Here is a 26,487-nt window from a genome sequence, read left to right as displayed (position 1 = left end):
ATCTCTGTAGTCTGGATATTTTACATGCTTGTTATGGGTGGTGTTAATGATAATAACTGACTAATGCATGATGCTTTAAAAATGTTTACCATCCATGATCTTATCTGAGCTTCTGAGGTGAACACTAAAGGTAGTACTGTCCTGTTTTGTGAATGAGGAAACAAGCTCAGCAAGATCAGATGACCTGCCCATGGATCATGGGTTCACTCTCTTCAGTTTAGAAGTTTCATTCTTGTTAGGCCAGGTTCCCTTTCTTTTCTTATTATCATTGTTTGTGATTCAAACCTTCTGCTTCTTCAACTTGTAGGTACAACCAAGCTGAAAACTGTTCAGGGAGTTGTGACCAGATACTGTAGTGATTACGGGATGATTGATGACCTGGTGTGCTTCACTAGTGATGCTGTCACCAGCCAAGTGCCACTAAACATTGGCCAGGAGGTGACTGCCATTGTAGAGGAAGATAAGACATCCAGCGGCTTGAAGGCCATCAGAGTGAGTTGAACGGCCAGGGAAGTGTTTTCTTCGCATACTGAGAGGGTTTCAGTCTGAACATGTGGGCACTGTCTGCTACACATCTCTTGGTACTCTCCTTCACTCTTCAGCCACACCTTTGAAATTCTGGGTGATACCAGGTATTGTGCAGAGGTTGTATTTAGAATCCATAGGCTAAGAGGTCAGGACAGTCCCCAAACTGTACCTTGAGGTAACATGACCTAGGAGACTATTATGGCACTTGGGAGGTGTAGGGGAAAGGGTGAAGTACCAACAGTAAATCAGCTGACTAAATTAATAAAAATAACTGCTCTGGCTGCCCTGTAACTTGCTTTGCTTAAGATTGATCTTACAGTCACAAGAAGCTATGGGGACTCTCTGATCCATCCAGCAGTGCAGATCTGAGCTCTTTAAACTTTAGTTGGCGTTCTCATGAGTTTGACTTCAGGGAGCTTGCCTTCTTAGCCTAGCTTAGCCAGGCCATCACCAAAGACTGGCTCTCTGGTCCCTTGTTCCATCTGTTCTGTCCATGTCAAAGGCCTGCTGTGCCTTTTGGGGGCTTAGTGTCAGCTCCACTCCCTGGAGAGGCACCAAATTGGGGTTTTGGTCAAGGATGTGGACTAGAGGCATTTTGATCACTTGGAAATGATTGGGGAGAAATGTTAGATGCTCATTCATTGAATGCAGCCACTACTTCCTGAGTGCCTCCTCTGTGCTGTTCTGGCTGCTGGGGGAGACCCAGAGATTGTATAAATAAGTAACAGAACTGGCATTCTAGTAGGGGGAGAGAACATACACAAAGAATTATAAAACAGAATTGAGATTTTCTTGAAACTGAATTGAATAGAGCCAGAGTACATCCTAAGTTGGGAGTGGGGTCCGGGAATTCAATCTTATTTCCATAAATTTCCAGAGCTATTCATCTGAATTGTTCCCATCAGTGCTTTCCACAGCTAGATGCATTTAGTATTAGGAAGACTTGAATTAGAATCCTCCCTCATAATAAAGCTCTGTAAATCCCAAGCAAAATCATTTAACCTCTGTCAGCCTCAATTTTCTCATTTGTAAAGTGGAAACAACAGCACCTCCCTTGAAAGGTTTTTGTCAGGATATCGAGGTAACAGATAGAGTGCTTTCGAAGCTTACAGTTATAACTATATTAACGCTAGCTGTTTTTACTATTTACCATGTTCCACAGGCATTCTTCAGAAGTACATTTGTTGTCAGAATTCAGACTTTTGGTCGATCAGCTAACAAGTAATAAAAGTTATTTTATTTTTCCTGTCAGCCCCTTGGCCTCAAGCTCACATTCAGTAGTCTGAAGGAATCTAACCCCTTTAGGACACTTTGTATTCATTAATCATTTAATAGTAACAATCGTACAGTAACCCCCCCAAAATAGAGGGCTCAGTGTGTTTGCTCTGCAGGTTGAAGCTGTCTCTGATAAGTGGGAAGATGACAGCAAAAATGACTGTGAACTTCCAGACTCCAGTACCAAGATTTTGATTGGCTGCATCACTTCTCTTGTTGACGATGCTGGCTATATCAATCAGACAACCTACTTCTCCATGCAGGATGTTTGCGAAGGTATGATTTGTATTTTTTTTATTTAAAAAAAATCCCTGTTTTTCCATGGGTTTAACATTTCCATTTTAAGGTGGTTATAAGCACTAATTAAGAGAGATACAAACTGGGGTATTCAGGAATTGCAATCATGCCTTCAGATGAAGCAGAAACAGACATTAATACCATAAAGAGATAAACAAGGAAACTAAGAAGCTAAAAGGAAATGGAGTCAAAAAGTCAATATTGAGCTCATAAAGGAAAAATTAAATTACCAGAGGGCATAGTAATAGCAAGAACCTCGAATGTCTATCCGTTTTAGACAAAGCTAATGGAGACAAAAGGCAACATATAAAATCAAACAAAATTGCTGGAGAAACTAGATCTAAGAGGCTTATGGTGTCTTCTGAATGGGACTGCTCAAGAATAGTATGTATTTCTTAACATTGCATGGAAGTTTTATAAAAATTGGCCCTGTCTTGCAGCATAGAGATACTGCAAATATATTTAAGAAGGAAGAAATAGTAAATGAATCCTTCACAGACCACAGCAAAATAAAAGTAATAACTACGAAACACAAACAAAAGACCCAGATTCAAATGGAGGTATGACAGTGAATGCCTAAAGAATGAATGGATCAGGCAGAGAACAATCCCAGAAATAATTAACTCAAAGAAAATGACAATGAACTATTGTACTAGAATTTCTGGGATGCACCAAAAGCAATACTTGGGGAAAACTGTATCTTTATACCTTCACAACACAGAAAAGGAGAGTTCTTTATATTAAAGCCAAAAAAATAAAACTGAAATAAGCACAAAAGAAGAGATATAAAAGAAGCCCGTACAAACCCCAGCCATTTCTAACCACCCCTGTCCCTGGACAGAGATAGTTCCAAAGTTGTGTCTTTGTTCTTTTAACCCCTTAACAGCACTACATTCCTGCAGTTCAGCTGTTCTGTGAACACAGACTGTACACCCTTGTGTATTTTCCCGCAGCCATGCCTTATAAGAATCCCCTTCTCCCTTCTCTCCCTGGACGCTGCTGTCTGAGTAAGGAAGTGTGTTGTCACAAATTGCAGTTCTTCGACCCTGAATAAATGCCTCACATTATTTACTGATCCTCTAGTTGGTCTGAGTTTCTGTACAGGTTGACACCAGCATGTTCCCTCCTTGCCTCTTCTCAGTGCTCCCATTCCTGACTTTCTTTTCCATCATTCCCCAGCAGCTTTCTTAGTGTGAAAGATGGCCACACAGGTACTTTTTCTTCTCACTTCCACCTCTTGGTTTTTTTGTTTTGTCCCATTAGAAATCTCAGGTTCCTTGAGGGCGAAACTGTCTTTTTGCTTTATTTGTAGTCCCAGCACTTAATATAGTGCTTGGTACATACTAAATCTTAGTAAATATTTCTTGACTTGACTTCTTGGCATATGGAACCTATCCCTGCCAAGCAGCTTATGTTTTCTGGTGTTATGGAGAGCCAGCAGCTTGGTATTCAAGAGACAATTTTAAGCACCTCCTGTGGAGAGCCCTGTGCTGGCTACTGGAGGAAGTAGAAGTTTTATTTAAGACTTATTCTGGCCTTATGGAGCTTAATGTATCCTTAATAAGTATATAGGAAGCATAGTTCACCATAGTACAAAGTAATCTATAAGTCCGCTAGAGGAACAGAAATGTGTTCTTTCCCCCTCTGTTGCAGTACAGCCTTCCTCTATCGTACATTTAACTTTTTTTAATATGGTGTGTGCTGAGAATCAGGAAACCTGTGGTCAGATGATTGGTTGTGTGTCCACAAGCAGATCTGTTAACCTTTTGGCATTTCTGTTTCTAGTCTGTAAAATGAAGGAACGAGTCAAAATAATCTTTGAGATCCTTTTCAGCTCTGTGAATTTCTCTGAAGATTCTGTGAATCTTGTTCATTTGGGTCAAACTTCCTCTCTGCCAATTACTTTGGGGGAGAAGGGCAGCTCACCTGCTTGGAAAATGTCTTTACTTACCTCTTTGCGAGACTGGGTGCACTGTATAATTCTACCATACCTCCCTGGGTGTCTCGTCCAGTATTATGAATACAATAGCTTACAAATACCTTTTATAAATTTCAAAATCAGTGTCATTTGCAAAAACCATTTTATAGTAATAGGATTTTCAAATACATGTATTTTTCTTATCCTTCAGGTTTTGAGCCTTGTAAAGGTGATTGGGTACAAGCTGAGTATTTCATTAAGCCAGCAACGTGGAACAGTGAGGCAATTTCTGTGAAGCCACTAAGATACAAACGAGTAGATCAGGTAACTGCACAGTCTATCCCTCAAGCTGATGCTCTCCTGCTTAAGACTGGAAAATCTCTGAGCTTCCATTCAACTGTGAGACTCTTTGAAGTTAAGAGGAAGCAGATTTTAATTCAATATATCATATTGGTCAGAGACTAACTCCTGAACCAATACAGAAAAACTACCAACACTTTCCATTATCCCAAAAATGTAGTGGCCTGCTTTGATTGATCATAAGTCTCCTTTCACTAGGATTATTCAAGCACAAGCTCTTGGCATAGTTTTAGAGACAAATCATGAAATGGAACTGACCTTCAAACTAAAGAACCTCAGAGATTCTTTCAAATGCTAGGAAGTCTATAATAGTTCTAATTTCCTAAGACCCAATTCTTCCCATCCCATTTTCTCTTAGCCTTAAGTACTTTAAAAGAAATGAGAAAATAAACACGTAAATAGCTGATCATGTTTTTTGACAGGTCTTTGGTGTGGTTTTTCTTTCCATTCTAATAATTACAGGTTTGCATTTCCAGTCTCTGTGGAAGAAATGGGGTAATCGATGATAGCATCTTTTTCACTCTGGATTCCCTGAGACTTCCTGAGGGCTATAAACCTCGGAAATCTGACCTGGTCAATGTGGTGGTGGTAGAGAGTAATCAGTCATGCTATATTTGGCGTGCCCTTTGCATGGCTCCAGTCGAAAGGTGAGAATAAGCAGTGGACCCTGTTTCTCCCAGATGGGGCCCTGCTGTTTGAGAGCCCTTTCCACTCAGTTGGGCCAGTGATTGTTAAGCTGTCAGGTGGTGTTCTAGGCAGTGAAGAGAAAGAGTCCCTGTCCTCAAAGAGCTTATATTATATGGGGAAATGTAAAAACTGTATGGGTAAACAAATGAGTTGTCTATCCAAGGGCAACCAAAAAAGTTATTCTGTAAAGGGTAGTACTTCAGGGCCTTGAAGGGGGCTGTGGCTTCCAGGAAGGAAAGAAGGACATTTCTTGCATGTGAGACAGATGGCATGTATAAAAGACAGTGAGGAGCCAGAATCTGTCATCGGGAACAGCAGCTGGGCTGGTGTGGCTGCAGTTGTAAGGGTAGTAGGAACAGATGTGAGGTCAGTCTGGAAAGGACCATACTGACCAGAGTTTGCATTTTGTCCTGGGGGCCCTAGAGAGTCAGGGAGTGATGGGGTCAGATCTGTTTTTGAAGATTTCCACTTGGTAGCTAGGTAGGAAATGGGGTGGAAAGAGAAGAGAAGGGAAGCGTGGGGGTCACTTCAGAAGCTCCTGATGTAGCTGGTGAAACGATGGTGGAATGGACTAGCATGGCAGCCAAGGAGCATCAACATAGGAGTCAGTTCGAAATGTTGCTGTAATTGGAAGATCTCCAGATGAGAATGCTGTCCATCTGCCTAGTGCTCAGGCGCTCCAATTACTGAACATTCTTAAGTTTGCGAGCCCTTCCTTACTTCATTAAGGTTTTGTCTTAAGTGACTGCAGAAAAACACTAAACGAAAGCAAGATGGGTTTGGTGAGAGAAAGGATGAGTCTAGGGTAAAAGACATGGAGAATGAAAAAATTTTCTTTTGAAAAGAAAACCATTTAGCTTTTCTCCCAAGATGGCATCAAAGGCAAAGAAGGAAGCCGTTGTCCCACCACCCCAAGATAGAAGCCAAGTCCAAGGCCCTGAAGGCCAGAAAGACATTGCTGAAGGGTGTCCATAGCCACAAAAAGAAGACCCCAACATCCCCCAAGACCCTAAGACTTCTTAGGCTGCCCCTTGGAGAAACAAGCTTGGTCACTATGCCATCATTAAGTTTCCCTTGACCACTGAGTCTGCTATGGAGAAGATTGAGGACAACACGCTAGTCTTCATTGTGGACATCAAGGCCAACAAGCATCTGATCAGGCAGGCAGTAAAGAAGCTGTATGACATCAGTGTGGCCAAGGTCAACACACTGATCTGGCAGGATGGAGAGAAAAAAAAGCCTACGGCCGGCTTGCTCTGGACTATGATGGGTGTTGCTTTGGATGTTGCCAACAAAATTGGAATCATTTAAATTGTGTTCAGCTTGCATTGCACCTACAATAAAAAGTTTTCCCAGAAAGAAAAAAAAAAGAAAACCATTTAGCCTCTTGTGGGAAGTATTTCATGTCATTTTGCTCTTCAAAATACATTTAATGGTTAAGCATAGGTAACCTGATGGTTTCTGCAGGTGTTGCCACCAAGTGGCATTGCAGTTACATTGTATTTTCAAGATGCATGGTCCATTTGAAATATGTAGACTGTCCCAAACCCTCAGCCCTTCAACCCTCTGAGGCTGTTAAGTTCCTAAAACTCAAATAGAACCTAAGTTCTCTCAAAATGGTCAAAGTGGAGGAAAAGGGGGACTTTGGTTTTTTGGGGTTTTTTTGGATAGGTGAGCATTGAGACTCCCTTTATCTGATGATCCAAAAAGAATTTTTGTAGGTTAAATAACTAAATCTTAGATTGGGCCTGCTTGGAGCTTGTTTGGGTTTGTTTGTTTTTTTTAACTAGTGAAATTTTATTGTGTATGCTGGTGATTTCCTCAGAGAATCTCATATCATCAGTGAAGTTGGAGTTGATGAGTCATGTGGAACCCAACTCTTGAAAAACAAAGGAGATCTTGAAGTTACAAAAATGACAAATTTTGGAACCCTAAAAGAGGGAGAAAGTAAAAATATGGTCATCTGGATAGAGTAAGTTTGCTATTTAAAATTTATGTAGAGTGTAAGAATTTCACAGCAACTACTTTCACCTTTACCTATCATTTATATTTTATTTACCAAATTCCATAATAATAATACTCACCATACAGTTGCTTCCCTTTGTAACTAAAAGACCAAAGGCATTCTATCTACCTTGACCTTTCTTCGGTTAGACACTTGGCAGAGGTCAAGTCTCAGCTTACAGTAACACTGGGGTTAGTGATAGTAATTCTGTGTTTGCAATCCTATGTTCACAGTTAATTCTCTTTATTTTAGGAATAAAGGAAATGTACCACAGTATTTAGTCAGCTGCAGGCTGGCTGGCTGGGAAAAATCTAAACAGTTTCGCTTTGAAATGCCTGATGCAGATCAGAGTTGCCCAGAAGTAACTCCTGAACCTGTCAAAGAAAGTTGTTCAGAGGAGGATAATAGTTCACTCTCTAGGGGTGATAAAGAGATAATCTGCCAGCCATTGGATAGCATTTCCGTGGTCTCCAGTGAACATTCTCTAGGTACAGTCTTTGTCTTCTTATCATTTAGTGGAATGTTGACTATTGCTTTGATTATATTTTGTTTGTTGTGCTTATCAAGTTCCTAACTAAGCATATTTCTCTAAGGCACATACTGCAGCACAATAAGAATCAGAGGATTCTGAATTCTCTAGCTCTTTTCTATCCTTCACCAAGGAGGATGCTGTTTAGGAGCCAGTCCCCTGTTCTTGAGGTCCCTCAATCTTGTCTTAATCCAACTCCCCAGAGGATAATAGAATCAGCTGTTATATAAAGTACTGAATCTTAGAGATTTTGCTTGATCCTACTTAAAATTCATTCCATATATACAGGCTGACATAGTATCTTATCAGTTATTTCCAAAATATGAAGAAGAGATCGGGCCTCTTCCAAATTGTCTTCCTGTTCTAATTCCTCTACGCCCCCCCTCCACACTTATGAAGAGTTGTATGTGTGAGGTGCCCCTTTCAACAAACACATCCAACAAATCTGTGAACCTGTCTCAGCCTCATCTTAGCCACCTTCTCTCAAATCTTGCCTACCTAGAGAGTCTACCCAAAGTTTCCGAAAGTCTTCCTCCAAGTCTCTAAACCAAGCAGTTCAGTGACTTAACACTTTGCACAATACAGGTTTTTGGTAGGCCAAACCCATATTTCTCTATTAAAGACGTAAAGTGAACACATAATGATGGTCCAATTTTAGATGGAATCATTATTGTACCAGATGAACATACATCTACAGGAACAAACGAACAAAAGGAAAAGGATACATTAGAGAAGCTGGATACAGGATCTGAACACAGCGGCCAAGTACCAATCCTTCCAGGCAAAAAGACGTTCATTGTGATTGTATGTGATGCCAGGTAGGTGATGAGGAGTTTGGAGGGTTAATGTGAAAATTTTAGTTTAGGGAGATCTGAAAGGGGTTTTCCTTTCAGTAGTTCTACCAGTAGTCTTTATTAAGCACCTTCTCTGTGGCAATCTCTGTGCTACATACAAATACAAAGGGAGACTAGGTGTTGCAGAGGATAGAAGATGACCTGTGTTCAAATCCAGCCTCAGACACTTAGTAGCTGTGTGATCCTGGGCAAGTCACTTAACCCTGTTTGCCTCAGTTTCCTCATTGGTAAAAAAAAAAATGAGCTAGAGAAGAAAATGGAAATCCACTCTAGTATCTTTGCCAAGAAAACCCCAGAAAGGGTCATGAAGAGTCAGACTCCACTGAAAAGGACTCAGCAGCAACCACAACAACATACAAATACAAAAGGAAGAGGGTCCCTACCCTCCAAAACAACATTTGATTAGGGGAAAGAGTGTGTATCCAGTGTGCCTATATATCCAAAATACAAGCAAGGTGATTGGCAAGAGAAACACTCCATGTTGGGAGGAATGAGATCTAGAAAGTCTTCTTGGAGCAGGTGGTGCTTGAGCTGAACTTTGAAGGAACAAGGTGCTTTCGATGAAGATGAGGAGCTTGTTCCAGGCATAGCAAACAGCCTGGACAAAAGCACCAAGATAAGCAGTTAAGCATCTCGACATAGAGAGTATGATAAGGGAGGGTTGTAGGATCAGGTTATAAAGGGAGGTTGGAGATACATTGTGAATGCCCTTCACTGACCGGTCGGGAGGCAGTGGGGAGTTTTTGGAATTTGTTATTGAACAGGGAGGAATATGGTCAGACCTGGGCCATGGACATCTCATTCTGGATTCTTTCTGGAGGGCTTGATTGGCCTGGGGAGTGTTTTGGGGCCAGTAGAGTAGTTTGAAAGTAGTTCAGCAAAGGGACCTGAGCTGGAGTGTCAAGGGGACTTGGGAGAGGGCTGCAGCAGAGACAACCGTGTGAGCAGAGAGAAAAAAGCAGGTTCAAACTATTATGGGATAGAAATAATCAGTTGTGGGATTGGGGGACTATAAATTGAGGGTGACCTTCAAAGTTGTGAACTGGAGTGACTGGAAGAATGGTAATCCCTTTGAAAGAAGTAGGGTGGATCTTCGGGGAAGGATGATGATTGCTCTTTTGGACACACTGAGTTTAAGATGAGTATGAAATACTCATTTGGGAAATGTCCACTAGGCAATCAGTAATGGGGAAATAGAGGTCAGGAGATTAGACAGAGAAAAGGAGAGTCTGGGAGGGCATGACCTAGTCGTGTTACTCAATCCCCAGACAAAAGACTTCTGTTTCCTTAGTTACTCAGCAAACATTTTTAATTACTGAATAATATGTTAATTGCAGAGAACTACATTTGAAATGTTTCACTTTAAGGAATGGATTAAATATTTTAGTTAATATGAAATAACATCATTGGAAACTGAGAATGACCTTTATCGTTATGCCTGTGTCTACATGCATTTGTATACATTCACTGAGCAATAAGCAGATTTTATTGTCTTTTTCAAGAAATCCTGGACGCTGTATGGACCTCCTTTTGCTTTGTTTTTCTGACTTCATTATTGGGCGTTACATCGAAGTTAATGTAGTAAGTGAAGAAGAATTACTCATAGCTGTCACAGAACCATTTTCTTGGAAAAAGTCTAAAGCCATCCCACCTCTGACATCCCCCAAGACAACAGTGGTGGTGACAACACAGAAAAGGTATTGGAACAAGTGTGTGCCCAATATTTGGTGTTCTTTGTTTAGGAAAGTTTTGCTGCTCACCTGCCCTGGGGGAGGAGCTGTGCTTGGTGGAGCGACCCAGGGATCTTTGCTCTGCCCTTGCCAAGGGATCATTTCCTCCAAGTGAAGCAGGCAGGTCCCACCATGAGTCTCTGACCCACCTGACTTAGAGTACCATTCTCTAATGGACTCAGCTAAAAGTGACAAACTTGATGGCAATCACATGGCCAGTTTCTCGATTAGTCAGTTCACTTATGTTCCTTTGGTGAAGTCTCATCCAGCTGCCACCATGAAGGAAGAGGCCATTCTCCCTCAAAGCCCATTGTCCAGGCAGCTTGTGACCAGGGATCTTACTCCATGCATGGCCAGCTGATATGGGGGGAACGGGCTACGGTCCTCACTTCGTGAAACACCATTTTTTATCTTCCATTTGCTTCTGGTTTTCCATTTTTGTTTCAGTAGGAGCAGGTGCTGGACTTAAGTCAGAAAGCCTAGTTTCAGATTCTGACTGAAACGCACTAGCTGTGTCACTTTGAGGAAATCATTTACCCTCTCTGAGTCTCCATTTACTTATCTGTAAAATGGGGTTAGTTGTACTGCTACTGTAGCTAGCTTCCAAAATTTATTTTGGAGAAAGTGCTTTGTATACTTTAAAGTTACTTAAACGTGAGTTATTATGGACATGCAAATCCCTATGCTCATTCATTATCTTTGAATTTTTTTGGCAGGAAATTTAGGTAAATTATGGCATTTCTAACAGTCAATCAGTCATTGTAGCAAATATTCTTGATGAATTTTGCTAAATGTGGGGGCAGTAAAGGAGTGAATTTCATTTGAAAATAAATACCCTTAACATTATAAGAATAGAGATATTTGTTTATTAATTTAATGGATTGATTTTGAAGGAATCTAAGAAGACAGTTGCCAAGTTTCCTCCCACAATATCCCATACCAGATAGACTAAAAAGATGTGTGGAGCAACAACTAGACATATTAACTTTTCAGCCACTGCTTGCAGAGGTAAGAAAAATGAACCGCTGCTTACTGGTACCCCTGACATGTCTTTTTTCACATCTCCTGAGGCAGCCCTATCTGACATGTTTACCTCTTCTTGAAAGTACTGGGCTGGGCCTTTGCTGCAAGGTTGAGCTTTGGGTGAAAAGGGGTCAAGAGTCCTGCCGTTAGGAGCTTCTAGGACAGCTCCAGGTACATTCTCCTTTGAAGAGGATGTTGGAATAGCGACAGAACAGGCAGACAGTGAACAGTCTTTTAAATGCAGCTCTTCAGTTCATTTACAAGTGTGAATTGCTGCCTCATGGTCTTCAGGCACAGCATGGCCCATTCCTTTGCTCTAGGGCTTTCAACATTTCCAAGTTTCTTCCCAGTGAAGATGGGTGTCCTACAACATTAGCGTAGCTTAGATATTTGGATGACATTTTAAATCATTATAATTCTCTTGGTTGGATTTTGCATTCTGATTGAAAGGGTCATAGAGCCTCACGTAGGAGGAATAGTATAAGAACTTGCTTTGCTTGACCACACAGTTATCCCTTCCACCTCGAAGAGAAGTTGCCTGGTGCTGTGCCATCTGGGAAATCCACATAAAATTTTTGGGCCTTCTGTTCAGACCAGAAAAGACACCTGAACTTTTTCCTTTTTTGGGGAGGTGGTGTTTACATACCTTATTATAAAATTGGATTAATATTACACAATACTATACATATATTTTATGCATTTCTGAATTTCTAAACCTTTCCTATGTCATCTGCTGGCCTTCACATGTTATCTGTAGCTTCCACAAAACTCCTCCAAAATTCCCATTCTTATGCTGACATACAATGTATCAAAATGCAGTAGGGACCGTCTTGATGTGGAAGGGAAAACTGTATTTGCTTTCTTTGTTTTGCAATTGAAGGGAGTGGTAGAGTGGGGAAAACAGACTTTGGGAAGAATTCTGATTTCATCAGTACAGGAAATTCCCTCCGCCAAAGTAGCTGTCAGTCTCCTTGTGAATTTGGAAATGAGTTGTTGGAAGCGTATAGCCAGGACCACTGAGCACACTCTCTACATACCGTGCTATCTCTAAGGCAATAAGAATTGATTAGAAAACCTTTTTTCTGGTTCTCTTTAACTTTGAATATGAAGGGGCTAGTTATCAGAATTTCAGACGCCAGTAATGCCAGCCTTACAAAATGATTAGAAACTCCAAAAAGTTGAGCACCAGTGGTCATGGGAGAGAAAGAAAAAGTAGGTGCAGTCTGATGTGTCCGACCCTGCTTTTATGGCAGTGTCCTTGTGTGTAGAAACAGTTCCCTCCAGGAGCATGAAAATCAGAGCCCACACTGATGCCCCCCTCACAGCACCAGAGAGGCCGGCAGTGGAGAGGCAGCCCCAAGAGAAGAAGGGACCCCTCTCTGTTGGGGAGCTGAGCAGGTTGGATGCTGCCCTGACCCTGTGCTGCTAGAGTCATAAGTGAGCAAAAGCAAGTCAGGTTGTGTTTAGTTTACCCAATTGTTCAAGCAGAGAGGGCTGTGCTATATTCAGAAAGATTTTCTCATTTTTTAATAGAGTGAAACTTGGGTCTTTAAGGGTCAGCCTTCACTTGTTTTGGAAGTCCTTCCTTATTCCCTGACTGGGACAAATAACTGGGATACTACTAGATCTTTCCATAACTAAATTCTGTGTTTATTTCAGCTGCTGAAAATGTCCAACTATAAAGATAAATTTTCCACTCTTCTGTGGCTGGAGGAAATCCATGCAGAACTAGAAATCAGAGAATTCTATATGAGTGGAGTAATTTTGAAAAAGAATGGAAATTACTTGGTTTTGGAAGTGCCAGGATTAGCAGAGAGTCGTCCATCTTTGTATGCAGGTGGGTCTTGTACTTACGGCATCTCACTGTAAAGAGAAGGGTAGAAATCAAAAGAGGAAAGGACACATTTTACTTGTAAAGCTGAAAATGTAATCATTATTTTCTTTTTCAACAAAACGACAATTCTATTCCAAAATTTGATTTCCATTACTGTTTGCTTGTTACATACTTATTCTAAAATGGTCTTATATCTGTGACTGCTAAACACCTGGCTCACAGACTTCTGGAATCTCAACCTCCTTCCTTGCCATCGTCCTCCAGGACTGTCCTCACAATTCCTTCCATTCTTTCCCTCACTTAGTCTCCACCTCAGCTTCCTCAAGGTCTTAAAAAACTGCTTCCCCCAGTGACATCCTCCACTCTGACTTCACTTTAACTAGGCTTTAATCCCATCCCCTTTCTCACTTTCCTGGACCCATTTTCAGTCCTTCTGGTCATTTGGCCTTGGTTCCTTCTGATTCCCACAGTTCTGTCCTCTCTTGCCTCTGTCCTCCATTTTACTTGTTCATTAAGCCAGCAAACATTTATTCAGCTCTTACTCTGTGTTAAGCATGGTACTTGGTGTAGAAGAAGACACTAAGTCTTGAAAAGGCATGGGCCTGGACTTCATGGAGCTTATGGTCTAGTACAAGATTACTAAACACCTCAAGATGACTCTCAGTCCCAGTATCACATGATAAGTCCATTAGAAAACTAGGGAACAAAGTGCTTCATGTAGTGAGTAATAGACCAGGCTGTTGCCTATGGAGAGCTGGAGAGGGCGGCTTTGGAGGTGGAAGGGCAGAAGTAGGAGAAGACTCGGAGCAGGCCGGACCCCCTTCCCCCAGGATTTCAGGGCCACAGAGGTGAGGCTGCCATCCCTGCAGTCTCACTCATGAACACAGTAGATGCTTAATTGGGGGGTTTGGAAGTGTGCTGTTTAACATTCATGTGTAGAAGTAAGAGTCTTGTTTTCTTAACCAGGCGACAAAGTGATTTTAAAAAGCCAGGACTACAATGAGCATGTTATTGAGTACATTGGCTACGTGACCGAGGTGAGTCACCATTGTGTTGAGTCAGTCTGTGAAGATCTTCAGAAGGGTTGTGAGTGAGAGAGAAACTACTAAGAGGGTCAGACTCCTCTCAGGATGGCTTCAGATCCCGTGAGCTTTGGGGGCCTCCCATCGCGGATGCCTGCAGTGCATTAAAATTCCCAGAGGTTCACAGAAAGTAGGCTCTAAATGTGCTGTACCCTAAATGTGCTGGTTTTGTAGAGATGACTTCCTGAGCTCATGCAGGAGCCTCTTGTATCTGTCTCTTAAATTTCCTTTTTTAGATTGCAACTGGTTCTGCCTTAATTCTCTGATATGCATTGTCTTAGTGCTCTGTCCTAGTGGTAGCATGTGTGCAATTCATGGGTCATGTTTTTACTTAAGTTGTTTTGTGAACCCCAGGAAGATATTTGCCTTGGATTCTCCTTCATCCACTTAAGAAAGATGGCCTGAGGGTTTTCTTTAGTTTCTTACATGGCCCTGGGTAGGAGTTGCCGGAAGGTATCTGGTGAAGGCTCTGTCTTCCCAGGCCTTCGGGGCTACGTAGATGGGGAGGGAGAGAGAGAGAGAGAGAGAGAGAGAGAGAGAGTGTGTTCACAATCATGTACGCATGCTGAAGTGCCTGCTGAGCCATCCTCAGGTGATAGAACTTCAGGTTGGAATGGGTCTTGGAAATGACCATAGTTAGGGGCCTGGAGTCTAGAGATTTTGGACCCTGAGGAGCCATGACTGACACCAGTAACACCATCCCTTCTCATCTGTAAAATGTACAGTTCATACTCTCACTGCTCCTGCCTAGAGCAGATGACAAGTGGGGGGTGGTCGTTCACCAGAAACTGATTGATTGCATCTCGGTATGTGTCTCTAGCTGCTAAGCACCTATTATGTGCCACTTTGGCCAGTCACCTAGGGAGAATGATGGACAAATAACAAAGACTAGTCCTAGCCCTCATGAAGCTGGCCATCTAGCATGGGACAAGCACTGATGGATGTGTGTGTGTGCCGCAGGTAGACACTGAATACGTAGGACTCAGTCCCTCCAGCAGGTACTTATTAAATACTGCTTTGGGCACTGAGGCTCTAAGAATTTCAGATGAAACAGTCCTGGCTCTCAGGAGTTGGTATTTTGATGGGAGAGCAATGAGTGCCCGTATCTCAATCTGTAGAGATTGAATGTATAGTGCCAGAATGCAGGTAGACACCAAACCATTAAAAACAAGGTCATTGGGGGCTTCATACCTAAGATGGTGCTTGAATGGTTTCTTAAAGGAGGACGGCCTGGTGACACTTTTTTACTGATCTCGTTGGGTTGGCTTTTTTAAATTTTTGGTGTTTTTTTTCTGTAACTCTTCCTTTAAGATCTCAAGTACAAAGATCTTTCTTGAATGGGATTGAAATGGTCATCTAGAACTATTAACCAGTTGAGTCCCTCTCTAGTAAATGCCCACTCTATTTCTAGGCTCTGGAAATAGAGAAAAACCAAGGTCAACTCTGCCCTAGAGGAGTGGATGCCCTGTGGGGAGGCGGGGGGGGGGGGGGGGGGGGGGGGAACCTTGCTTCTCACCCTCAACCATCTTCCCAAATGGTGGGTGGGGCTCAAGGAGTAAGAGTCTATAGCAGCAGCAGCCATTGCTAAGGGACCAAAACATCCATCCATCTCCTCTACCTGTTAGTATTTTTCTTAAAATACAATAGTATTGGCACTCTTTGATTATTTAATTTATAGGATTTGCAGCATTTCTTAGTGAAGAGACAAAGAGACATTCAGACAAAGAAAACTTTGTGCATTTTCATCTCTATAATCACAGCCTTCCATTCCCCAGTTTGCTGGTCTTGTATTTGGAATAGGAACTGAATACCAACGTTTTGGATTTCTGCCAACAAAGAACGTGAGGCTGGCCTAGGTTATTCATTCATTAGCATTTGGCTACTTGCTTCTTTATTAGTAGCATGGGATGGTCATTGATTGACTGAAGTTATTATAAATACCTAAGTAGCTACATTTTAGCTTCAGATCTTAGGACAAATTCTGATAAAGAGCTTTTGGTGTTACTTGATTACGCCATGAAAATTCTACATGAGACTTATCCTAGTTATGTTGTCTTGTTATTTTTTAAGATTCATGAAGAAGATGTAACCCTTAAACTCAATCCTGAGTTTGAAGAAGCTTACAACTTTGAGCCAATGGATGTTGAGTTCACCTTCAATCGGTAAAGCACTTCGTGAAGACTCTGAATGCCTTCCTTTCACTTTCAGGCTGTTCTTGCTCTTTTCTCATTTTCCCAGATTCCCATTTGCCTGAACTTGAACTTAGTGAAAAGTTTAAATAAAACTGGTCTTTAACATGAGGGGAGGAACTTTCCATTGCCAGTCACTGGCAGTCTGATGTGGTGGAAGTCAAGGCAGCCCCCTTGGAGCGTCAGAAACTTCACACAGCCATAGCCTCAGGACTCCCCAGCACAATTTTATAGCACCTAGTTAAATTAAAAGAATCCTGTGCAAGGGTTAAAAGATTCAGAAAATGGCAAGTTCTCTTAGAAACATTGAAACCATCATTCTGCCATTGTTTCCTGAGGGGAGGCAAGAAGAGAGAGCGAGCGTGGGTCCTCCCCTCCCCCCAGTGTGCTCCAGTCTAGCCTGTGACCCAGCCTATTCGTGTGGCTCAATCCAGCCTCAGAGGCCTCCCCTCCCCCTCTCTCCCCCATCCCCACGCACCTCCAGAGAGCTGTGACTTACCAAGCTGGTGCTGAGCTGCTCTGGGCCAGGCAGCTCTCTGGGAATCTCTTCCAGGACAGGGCCAAGACAAGAAACCGCACTCCAGCAGACCCGAAATCCCTGATGTTTATGACAAAAGGCAGAGCTAGATTTGTTTCAGCATTTATGTCAGCTACAAAGAAATGATTTGCTAAACACGTTGCCAATGATGTCACTAAGATTTGGGGGTTGTGTTTAAACCTGGATATGGGCACCTAAAATATGTGTTCTGAAGACTGTCAGCGTGACACACTGACAGCAAGACTTCTGTATGTGGTGACCTCCTCACACATCCCAGAATAGGCTATGTAATGAGGAAGTGCCCACTCTAGCCCCTCAAAGTGCCCTGTGTGTCTTCTTCCTTCCTTCCTCTCCTAAAAAAACAAAAACTGCTGTTTTCTAGAGGTAATCGGTGCGTTGGAGGGATGACGATGTCTTACGAAAATGATTTCCACTGACATGGATAGGTCACACTGTTCCCTTCCCACCCTCCACCTCCTGCTCAGATGTCTGGGGTCACTGAAGTGTTTGGCAGTAAGCATCATTGGGAGGTGCAGCATGTCCAGGCTTTCCCTGCTCCAGGGCAGCCTGCGTTGCTTTCAACATGCATCTGTTTAGCAGGTTCTAGCTTTGGAACCAAGGCCCAGCTCTTTTTCAGACCTGATGACTTGAAGAGCCTGGCTCAGCTGTCACCAGACAGATTCCCTCTCTTCTGCTCCCCCAGCATCCCCGTTCCCATCTTGTGCCCCTAGCCCTGGGACCTGGTTCCCTGATGAGACATCAGATTCCAAGCCCTTCTCTGCCTACAGAAATCATGAGGGAGTTACTGTCACTTTTCTCATGCTTCTTCCTTTCGTACATTGGGTGACCATGGGGTAAGACCCTCTGATCAGCTGATGTGACCCTGGAACTGAACTTTTTCTGAGCATAAGAATGAATCTTATTTCATCAACTAAATGTAAACTGCTAAGTTTTAAAAAAACAAACAAACAAACAAACTTCACATCCAAGTGGACCAACCTGTTGCCTGCCACTCACACAGCCCCCTAGGGTACTTATGCTTTAAAGAGTCCCTTGTTTAGGGGACCATTCAGGTAAAGTGAAATCACCCGGAGGTGCCCCTAACATTTTTATTCTCTCGTTTCTAACAGAACGACCAGCAGAAGGTGTCACTTTGCAGTTGAGCAGGCAATACACCTGGGTGAGAAAGGTCAGACCATGGGCCTGGGATGTCCCATCTCCCTCCCTCTTCTGCATTACTTCCTCTATTTCTTTGGGGTCTTAGATGTGAGCAACTTTAAAACATTTCCTAAAAAATATAAAATTTCGAAAAGAAGTATAGGGAATTAATTAGACCACTTGACATCCACATTTTTGAACTTTGTTTTCCAAGATATTCCCACCACATTCAGCAGGTACTAGTGGCTAAAAAGGAAAGCCATCTGCTCCATTTTCTCCTTCTTCCCACTTTTGTTGTTGTGTGTTGATGGGTGTTTGGATTCCATGGGAGTGCCTGTCTGCTTTTAGTCACATAGAAAACCTTTCAGAAGGAAGGAGAGGACCATGAATGGCATCACTGCCTTTGGGTCAGATCTTTGGGATGTGCATAACTAAGCTGGCAATGACTCACTTGATAATTTCCTGTCTCTCTCCTTTTCATTTTAAAAACCACAGTATTATTTCCAGAAAATATCATTTTACAGTCTCCTCAAGTTTCTGGGACTTGGAACTATTTGCAAGATACTGCTAGTGATGAGCAGTCTTCTCTTAAGCAAGGAAACAAGGTAATCTTTTAATGACTCTTATTTTACACTTGGGAAAAGATTGTGGGTTTCATTTGTTAATCAGTATAGTGAGGGGGGGGGGGTGAGTTAGAAGTACCCTTTGAGAGAAAGGATTGCACACATGAAACTGTTCTGTGCTTGGCCCAGGCTTGTCTGTATCCACTTCTCAAGGTCTGAAATTTGATAAGGCCTCAAAGCTCTGTTTGTGGTGGTTAGAATTAGAGCGGTGTAGGTAGGGTGTGGGTGAGCAGTCATTTGATCTTATTCTCCTAAAAAGGAGAGTCCCTTTCTGCGCTGATCAGATGCTTTTGCTCCCAACGAGGGATTGTGTCATCTTTGGGTGACAGCATCCTGACACAAGACACATCAAGCCATGGTCCTGTATTCAAAAAAAGGTATCACTCAAACCAGCTGAGGATCTCAACAGATCCTTCACACAGCAGTCAGGGCCAGGCCTACAAGAGCTGCCTCCTCAATCAGCTTCCCTGGGCCTACTGGCCCTGCTTTTCTGGTACCCCATGAGCCCCTTCCCTTGTTCTTCTGCAGTGCTCCTATAGGACCACGGCTTGATCCACCTGAACAGGTGTTTGAATAGAGGAACATAGCACTTGACCAACCCACAGAATAATAATAGAATTGAAAGGAGCCATGCTACACTCCCCCAGATCAATACAGAAGCACCAAGGAGAAATGGCACACACAAAAAAAAAACTGACCAGAAAACTGAACACAACCAAAACTTAAAATGAGCAAAGGAGAAGTGTTTTCAGCCTCTTTCTAAGACTTAGTGCCAGGGAGAAGTCCTGACAGGCTCTGTGCTAACTCTTCAGGTTTGCACTGTATGTGCCTGGGGTGTAACAAGCCACATTTTCAGACAGCACAAACTCGGGAGGTGTTTCCAGAGTTTTTACAAACTTTTTAGCCTTCAAGCACTTGATTGAAAATCTTTTTTCCAGAGTAAGAAGAAACCAAAAGAGCCACAAGACCACTCTCCCAAGAAGAGAAGCACCAGTTCCATAGAAGATGTGGTGACATTTGCCACGCAGACAAGTAACTTGTGTATATTGGAATATTGGCCAAGGGGGCGAGGTTTGTCAGGGCCATTCAAAGGCAGGGGGGACCACTCTGCTGTGACAGGCTGTGTGCTCTGTCCCTCAGCAGTGCTGCTATGTAGGGTATCTTCCCATTATTCCCTCAAATTTGCCGTCATTTAACTTCCCTTCATGGCTCCTCATTCTGCCAGCTCCTCAGCTCTCACGTCCACCTGAAATCCTCCGTTCTTTAAGACAGCAACAACCCTGACGTGACCTAGTCTTTGCCCACCCATGCTGGTCACTCTTCTCTGAATACACTTGTTTCTGTCCTTCTAAAATGAGACACTAAGAACTGAACTCAGTATTCCAAAGGGATCTAAATAGCCATTCTCTTTTTCTCCTCCTGGGAGAATGGATTCTAGAATTTTCCCAGGAATCAAGGTCGAGCTCACAGCTTATGTCTTGCACAGCAGACAGCATTTTTTTAAAAACTGGACTGTATTTGCCCTACAATAATCCCTTGGTCCCCTTCATCTTCTGTCTTTCAAGTAAGACTGGCAGTGGTTGAGCTGTCACAATCACTGACTCTCTCAGTACCTGAGGATGTAGTTTATTTGGGCCAGGTGAGCAGTTCAAAGGCAGCTCAGGGTTTTCCTCCTGTCTGCTTAATTTTTATAATGGGCATAAACTCCCTGGTTTAGTCATTTTTGTTGTTTTTCCAGTCAAAGGTCATTATCTTCTACAGCCATTGAGTCATATTGCTTCGTCTCCATTGTCTGTCTCATCCCTCCTTCCTTAATTCATATCTCTCTTTTCCCTGCACTATCTTCTTTTAATCCCTTTCTGCATCAGCCCCAGCTCATTCAGAGTTTTTGGGTTCCTGATATCACTCCTGTATTGCCTTCCCATACTTTTGTATTCACCGTGTATTTCTTGTCCTTGTCCTCTTTCTCCCTCTCTTTTAAAAAATCTCAGTGTGCTCTCTACATTCACAAGAGTCTCTTCGAACAGTTCCCATTTTTCATCCTCCCTGGAATTTCTTCCCTTTGTGTCTACAGAATTCTGTGCTTTAGAGTTTTTTCCCCATCCCAGTCTGGGATGTCCTAGTCCTGAGCAAACATCCATTGAATTTTAGTTCCTGAGTCCTACATGCACTTCCCTAGGCATTCTCTGAAATGGGTTCTCCCAGAATTTGGGGGCTTTCCTTTCCTCTTTCACCACCTCCTTGAGAGGCAGGAGTTGCCTTCCCCTGTGGTTTCCATCATTTCTACCAATTCCACAAGCAGTTCCTGTCAGTGAAAATCAGATCTATAATAGAATTTCCCTTTGTTGGTTGCTCTGCTTGATGAAGGACAAAATTATCATTAAGGATAGTTATTAGCGACTTTGCTTGTGGAGAGTTCCAACAGGTGTCTGTATAATGAAAACCACCTACCACTATGTGTCATGCCTCTGTGCCCAAGCCTATGACCTCTTAACAGAATTTGAATTCCTCTTCTCTTCCTTCCTTTGGAGTAGGTGGTTTCTGGTGCTCCCTAATGTTCTCCACCACAATTTGCTCACATTTACTTTGTTCCTGCTGCCCCACCCAACCTCCTTGTAGTCCTTGTGTTGCTTTTAAATAAGATAGTCCCATCTAGAGATATTTTCCCATAATCCCACCAAGTCTTAGTGATACTTACAAATTAAATTGTGTTTCTTGGCATTAGGCTCGCTAACTCCTCTTACTGATTCCCTAAATCTGGGCATTTCAGTGAGGACACTTGAGAGTTTTGTCACCAACTCCTTGCTTGAGTCTGTGCTCTTGTGAACGTATGGCCATCCCATTGCTGTTCTTCCTGCATGGGGATTCCCCTCAGAGGTCACCCAGCATGGGCTGTGCATAGGCACCTCAAGTCCATTTGCAGAAGGACAGTGTTGATGCATTCCCAGCAACTGTAAGTCCACTCCATCCCTGACCAGCAACCTGTCATATCTCTCCTTGAAGCCTGATTTCTCCCTTCCCACATCCCCTTTGTCTCTTCTTCCCTTGAGAGATCAGCAGTGAAGAAGATACAGCCCATGACCCTTGTGGTTTTCAGCTTTGTGCCCAAGATTTCACCATCTTTGGCAGTGCTTTCCAGATTGTCCCTCCCAGTGTTTGTGCCCACACAAATCCAGCAATTGATAGTGATCATCCACTTTGAGAAGTTCTCCGTTATGTCTTGACTACATGTCAGAAAGATAAGAAGCAACAAGTGCGTGGGTGTGCAAGACAGTGTCCTGGGTCTGTTTCTGAGGAATTGGCAATTTACTGGGGAAACACGTTTGTAGACACATTAATAGACACTGTGTGTGTGTGTGTGTGTGTGTGTGTGCACGCACTTTGATACATGTACTACAGGGTATTTTCAACCTGAGAAGTGAGAGGGTAAGAGAGGAATGCTGCCAGCTGGAGGAGTCTGGAAGGGCCCCCGGATCCTCGGTCCAGGACTGGAAGGCAGCTGTGATTCCTTTAGTGAACAGAGGAAAAACTGAGATTAAGCAACTTTTCCAAGGCTACCCAAGTAACCATTGGCAGAAGCAGTCTCTTGATAACAGGTCCTCTTTACAACAAATCCAGCTTTCCATTTGAAGGCAGTAGAATTTGAACTGTGCCTTGAAGAAAGTTAAGATTTCCAAGAGGCCAAAGTGAGAAAGGAGGACTGTCTGGGCCAAGGGGCCTAGGCATATGTTAAGGCCAAGAGGTAGTTAGGCATGAAGGACCTCAGGGGTAGTATAGGAGGGCTAAAAATGGGCCCTGGACCTGGAGGAATGAGCGCATTTCCTGCCACTTAGAGAAGGACTTCCAGTGCCAAGTTCGTATTTTGTCTTAGTGATCAGAGAGTGACATGGTTTGATCTATGCGTTAGGAAGTCACTTTAGCAGCTCTGAAGATAATAGACTAGGGGAGTCAGAAGGTGTGTGCAGAGGCCTGCTGGGAACCCATTGTCACAGTCCAGGTGAGAGGAGATGGGGGCCCAAACTAGAGTGTGGAGGGAAGAAACAGAAAGGCACAAGACCTTAGGCATGTAGATTGGATGGGCTGTGGGGGGGCAGGGTAAGGGAGAGTGAGGAGTACTGGCAGAGGTCTCAGGGGGACTGAGTTGGGGTAGTGGGAAAGATGAGGAGGAAAAGACCCGATTTGGACATGTTGAGTTTCCAGTAGATCAGCTTCGACTGAACACACCGCCTCATTCTGCATGCATCTTGTCCACATCTTCCTAGAAGTTCAGCCAACCTGCTGCCATTGATCTCCTGGTGCTGTGGGGAGTATCTGTGGCACCTGGGTGCCTGGCACTGATCACTCTGGCCATGGCAGCGGCCCACTTCCTCTTTCAGTCAGGCATCTCTCTGATGACGTCTTTTATACCACTTCCCCAAGAAGACAACTTTAGATGGATGTGCATGTGATGTTAGAAATGAAGTGGCAATATTTTATTTAACAAATCTGTAGTTTTGACTATGGGAACTATCTCCTTTACACTTTGTCACAAACCTACTCCATCTGTGACTTATTAGATAACCCTGAGGAGTCACCAGGAGCTAAGTTCCTGGCACATAACCAGTGCTTAGCAAATGCTTGTTGAGTGACTTAGTGATCTTTTGCTGGCTCTAGGTGTTGTGTGGGACCCATTCCAGTATCTCAGTTAACAAATCATTGCCTTCCCTTTAGGGCCTTTCACCTGCCCTATGCAGGTGTCTCTTACCCCATCTGGGGAATTAATGCATTACCATCATTACTGTCTTTTAGTGTTCTTGTCTTATTCCCAGTAATTGGGCAGGCAGAGCCACCTCACCCTATGTTCCAAATACTCACTGGGGACTTGGGAATTTCTCATGTCATCAATGAAGAGGCTTTTCAACATGGTTTACTTTTATTCTCAACTGTTAAAATGGGCTATACTGTGCTTTTTTTTACATAAGGTTATAGAGGGTGAAAATTGGGTTTAGTTGTTTGCTCTCTATATGGAACTTTGTGTTTATGCTTTATATATATAGTGAATGGAGTACAGGCCTTGAAATCAAAAGAAGGCGAATTTTTCAATCCAGTTCTAAATGATAAGCAGAAATTGGCAGTTAGAAGAATCTTAAGTGGGGACTGCCGACCAATCCCATACATTCTTTTTGGACCTCCAGGAACTGGAAAGACAGTTACCATAATAGAAGCTGTTTTACAGGTAATTACCACTGACAAGCAGACTACAGGATGCTCCTTAGAAGCACAAGCTGGCCAAAATCCCAGTTAAGGTTGTAGGAGGAAAGAACGGATTAGGGCCAGAGTTTGGCCCCTGGAATGTTGGAAGTCAGCAAGCTCTCACTGCCTTAATAGTCATCTTTAGATTGCAGTTGGATACTGTTCATTAGATACGAGATGTATCATCCTGTATTCAGCCTTATTTTAAATTCTTAACTCCAGGGTTATTTGGCAGCATTTAAGGTTCCTATTTCCTAGCCTTTAGGAGATGCTTCATTTTTAGAATGGCAAACTGTTCAATCGTAGGGTAGCAGAAATTTACTACCAAACAAATGATACTTAAAATTAGACCTGACCATTGTCAGCAGGCTACAGAGAGAGAGAGAGGGAGGGAGAGAGAGAAGAGGGGCAGGGTGGATATCTTCACACTAGTCCTAGACTCTTCCCACCTTTAAAGTAATTATGGCCACATTATATATTTAAAAGTTAATGGTTTTGTGGTTTTCAGTGTGTGTGTGTATGTCTCATGGTGTGTTGAAGGAAAGTGGCTTCTATCTCTCTTTGCCTTTTTTGTCTGTGACAGATTCATTCTACTTTACCAGACAGTCGGATTCTGGTCTGTGCCCCGTCCAACAGCGCCACTGACCTTGTTTGCATGAGGCTACATGAGAGCAAAGTGCTTGCCCCAGGCACCATGGTGAGAGTGAACGCCACCTGCAGATTCGAGGAGGTGATTTTTCATAATGCACGAAATTTAACCCTCCCTTTCCCCTCACCATGGAGCCCATTAATCTAGAGTATGGGTCATAAGAGATGTTCTAGCCAAGTGTGAATGAATGGGCATTTGATCCCTGCAGGAATATCTCCTACTTCACAAAAGTCCCTAACTCCAGAACCTTCCAGGATTCCCCATCGTCTGCCAAGTTAATTCCAAGAACACCCTGTCCTGCCTCCTTTACTCACTAAGGTTTCCATGATATGGTTCCAGCCCACATCTTTGCTCTGCTCCAGCTTAACTCTTACTCTCAAACTGAACAACTTACTTCATCCTCCTTCTGACCCCCAGCACTGTGGCATCTGCCATCTCAGGAGGCTAGCAGTCCCTCTTTCCTTTCTTCTTGCTCTTCCCCAAAGGAAACCGTTTCCTCGTCAGTGTCCCTGGGAGTTAGTATTTACCTCTCTGCAGTGGGGCCTCTTCTGACTCACCCCATGCCACTACCCAGAGAAGTGGAAGCCCTTTGAGAACAAGAATTACGTTCTGTCTTCGAATTCCTATAATACCAAAGTCAGAGCCTCGTGTAATTTTGTTGTTGAGTCTTTTCAGTCACGTCCGGCTCTCCATGACCCCATTTGGGGTTTTCTTGGCAGAGATGCTAGAGTACTTTGCCATTTGCTTCTCCAGTTCATTTGACAGGTGAGGAAACTGAGGCAAACAAGGTTAAGTGACTTGCTCAAGGTCACATAGCTAGTAAGTGTCTGAGGCCAGATTTGAATTGAGGAAGATGAGTCAGTCTTTCTGACTCCAGGCCTGGTGCTCTGTGCACTGTGGCACCACCTCTCTGTCCCCTTCGTAAGTAATAGTGAATTAAAAATGCAGCGAAGAGGATTACATTGATATCAGTAGGAAACTGAGAAAGGGTTCAGCTCATTCCATCAGATAATGGGCATTGTCCTCAAGGAGCGTAATAAATCAATGTGGGTCATTTGTTTCTTGCATCCTTGGTGATGTCTTCATATTTCCCTCATGAGCTCAGATGTAGGAATTGGGGAATAACTTGGGTGTGAAAGTCTGATGATCCAAGCAGAGGGGACCTGAGCTAGCTCTCCAGGGAGCTTGTACCCCTCAGGCTAGCTTCCCTTCTGGACAGACCCTGGGGTAAGTTAACCAGTCTAGGACAAGAACCTAGTAGGCCTCTAGCAGTGAAGCCCTCACCAAAGGTGGTGTCCATCCCCTGGACTCCAGAGCCTCGGATGACCTGCTGTGTGTGTGCATATAGCAATCCCAGAAGGACTCCCCCCCCACCCCCACCCCGGAGTAATATTGTGACGACAGGAAAGCCAGGGGGTATGGAACACTGGAAGGCTTGCAGAATTCTTTGCCAATTTTATCTCATTTGATCCTCACAACAACGTTTCAAGGTCAGTGCTTTTATTATCCCTGTTTTTACAGATGAGGAGATGAAAACAAATAGAGGTTAAGTGACTTGCCTTTAGTCAGTCACATCACTAATAAAGTGCCTGAGGCCAGATTTGAATTTCGATCTTTGTGAATCTGAGTCTGTTATTCCCTTGGGCCCCTGAGGTATCCTCATTTCTTCCCCTAACCCAGAGCTCACAAGCATCCCTGGTATACTTATTTCTGTCGCTTAGCCAGAGGGCAAAGTCAGTTCAAAGTAAAGGAATTGGGCGAAAGAGCCTAGTAGGAAAAGTAGCCATAAAATATTTCCTTCCATAAACCTGGGGCTCACTTGCCTCCAGTTCCATTTGTTAGTGTGAAGAGTAGACACACCTAGGGAACATGGCCAGGTCCCATTCACGAAAAGGCAACTCATGTCTCTCTTGCATAAGAGTTGACATTGTCTTCTGTCTCCACTAGGCCTTCTCCCCGCTGGTCATTGCTCTACA

At 43.2% G+C, this 26,487-nt stretch overlaps 1 protein-coding gene across 5 annotated transcripts in view; it reads left to right on the top strand.

Annotated features, from left to right (window-relative positions):
* Positions 1 to 26,487, top strand: part of MOV10L1 (Mov10 like RNA helicase 1) — a 63,634-nt gene that overhangs the window by 3,524 nt on the left and 33,623 nt on the right. For 2 of the 5 annotated variants that reach the window (XM_072596480.1, XM_072596481.1), the window contains exons 2-18: positions 308 to 492; positions 1,920 to 2,079; positions 4,230 to 4,342; positions 4,841 to 5,025; positions 6,891 to 7,037; positions 7,323 to 7,558; positions 8,258 to 8,417; positions 9,956 to 10,150; positions 11,077 to 11,191; positions 12,866 to 13,043; positions 14,007 to 14,077; positions 16,193 to 16,284; positions 17,980 to 18,038; positions 18,503 to 18,612; positions 19,569 to 19,662; positions 23,667 to 23,845; positions 24,446 to 24,592. In XM_072596480.1, coding sequence (XP_072452581.1) covers positions 308 to 492; positions 1,920 to 2,079; positions 4,230 to 4,342; positions 4,841 to 5,025; positions 6,891 to 7,037; positions 7,323 to 7,558; positions 8,258 to 8,417; positions 9,956 to 10,150; positions 11,077 to 11,191; positions 12,866 to 13,043; positions 14,007 to 14,077; positions 16,193 to 16,284; positions 17,980 to 18,038; positions 18,503 to 18,612; positions 19,569 to 19,662; positions 23,667 to 23,845; positions 24,446 to 24,592 — 2,426 coding nt within the window. The remainder of the gene's footprint in view (positions 1 to 307; positions 493 to 1,919; positions 2,080 to 4,229; positions 4,343 to 4,840; positions 5,026 to 6,890; positions 7,038 to 7,322; positions 7,559 to 8,257; positions 8,418 to 9,955; positions 10,151 to 11,076; positions 11,192 to 12,865; positions 13,044 to 14,006; positions 14,078 to 16,192; positions 16,285 to 17,979; positions 18,039 to 18,502; positions 18,613 to 19,568; positions 19,663 to 23,666; positions 23,846 to 24,445; positions 24,593 to 26,487) is intronic. The other 3 variants (XM_072596482.1, XM_072596483.1, XM_072596484.1) reach the window with 3 other exon arrangements.

This window comes from Notamacropus eugenii, chromosome 3 (genome assembly GCF_028372415.1).
Source record: "Notamacropus eugenii isolate mMacEug1 chromosome 3, mMacEug1.pri_v2, whole genome shotgun sequence".
NCBI lineage: Eukaryota > Metazoa > Chordata > Mammalia > Diprotodontia > Macropodidae > Notamacropus > Notamacropus eugenii.
Note: the sequence above shows the minus strand (reverse complement) of the source record. Positions and strands in the feature narration are given on the sequence as shown.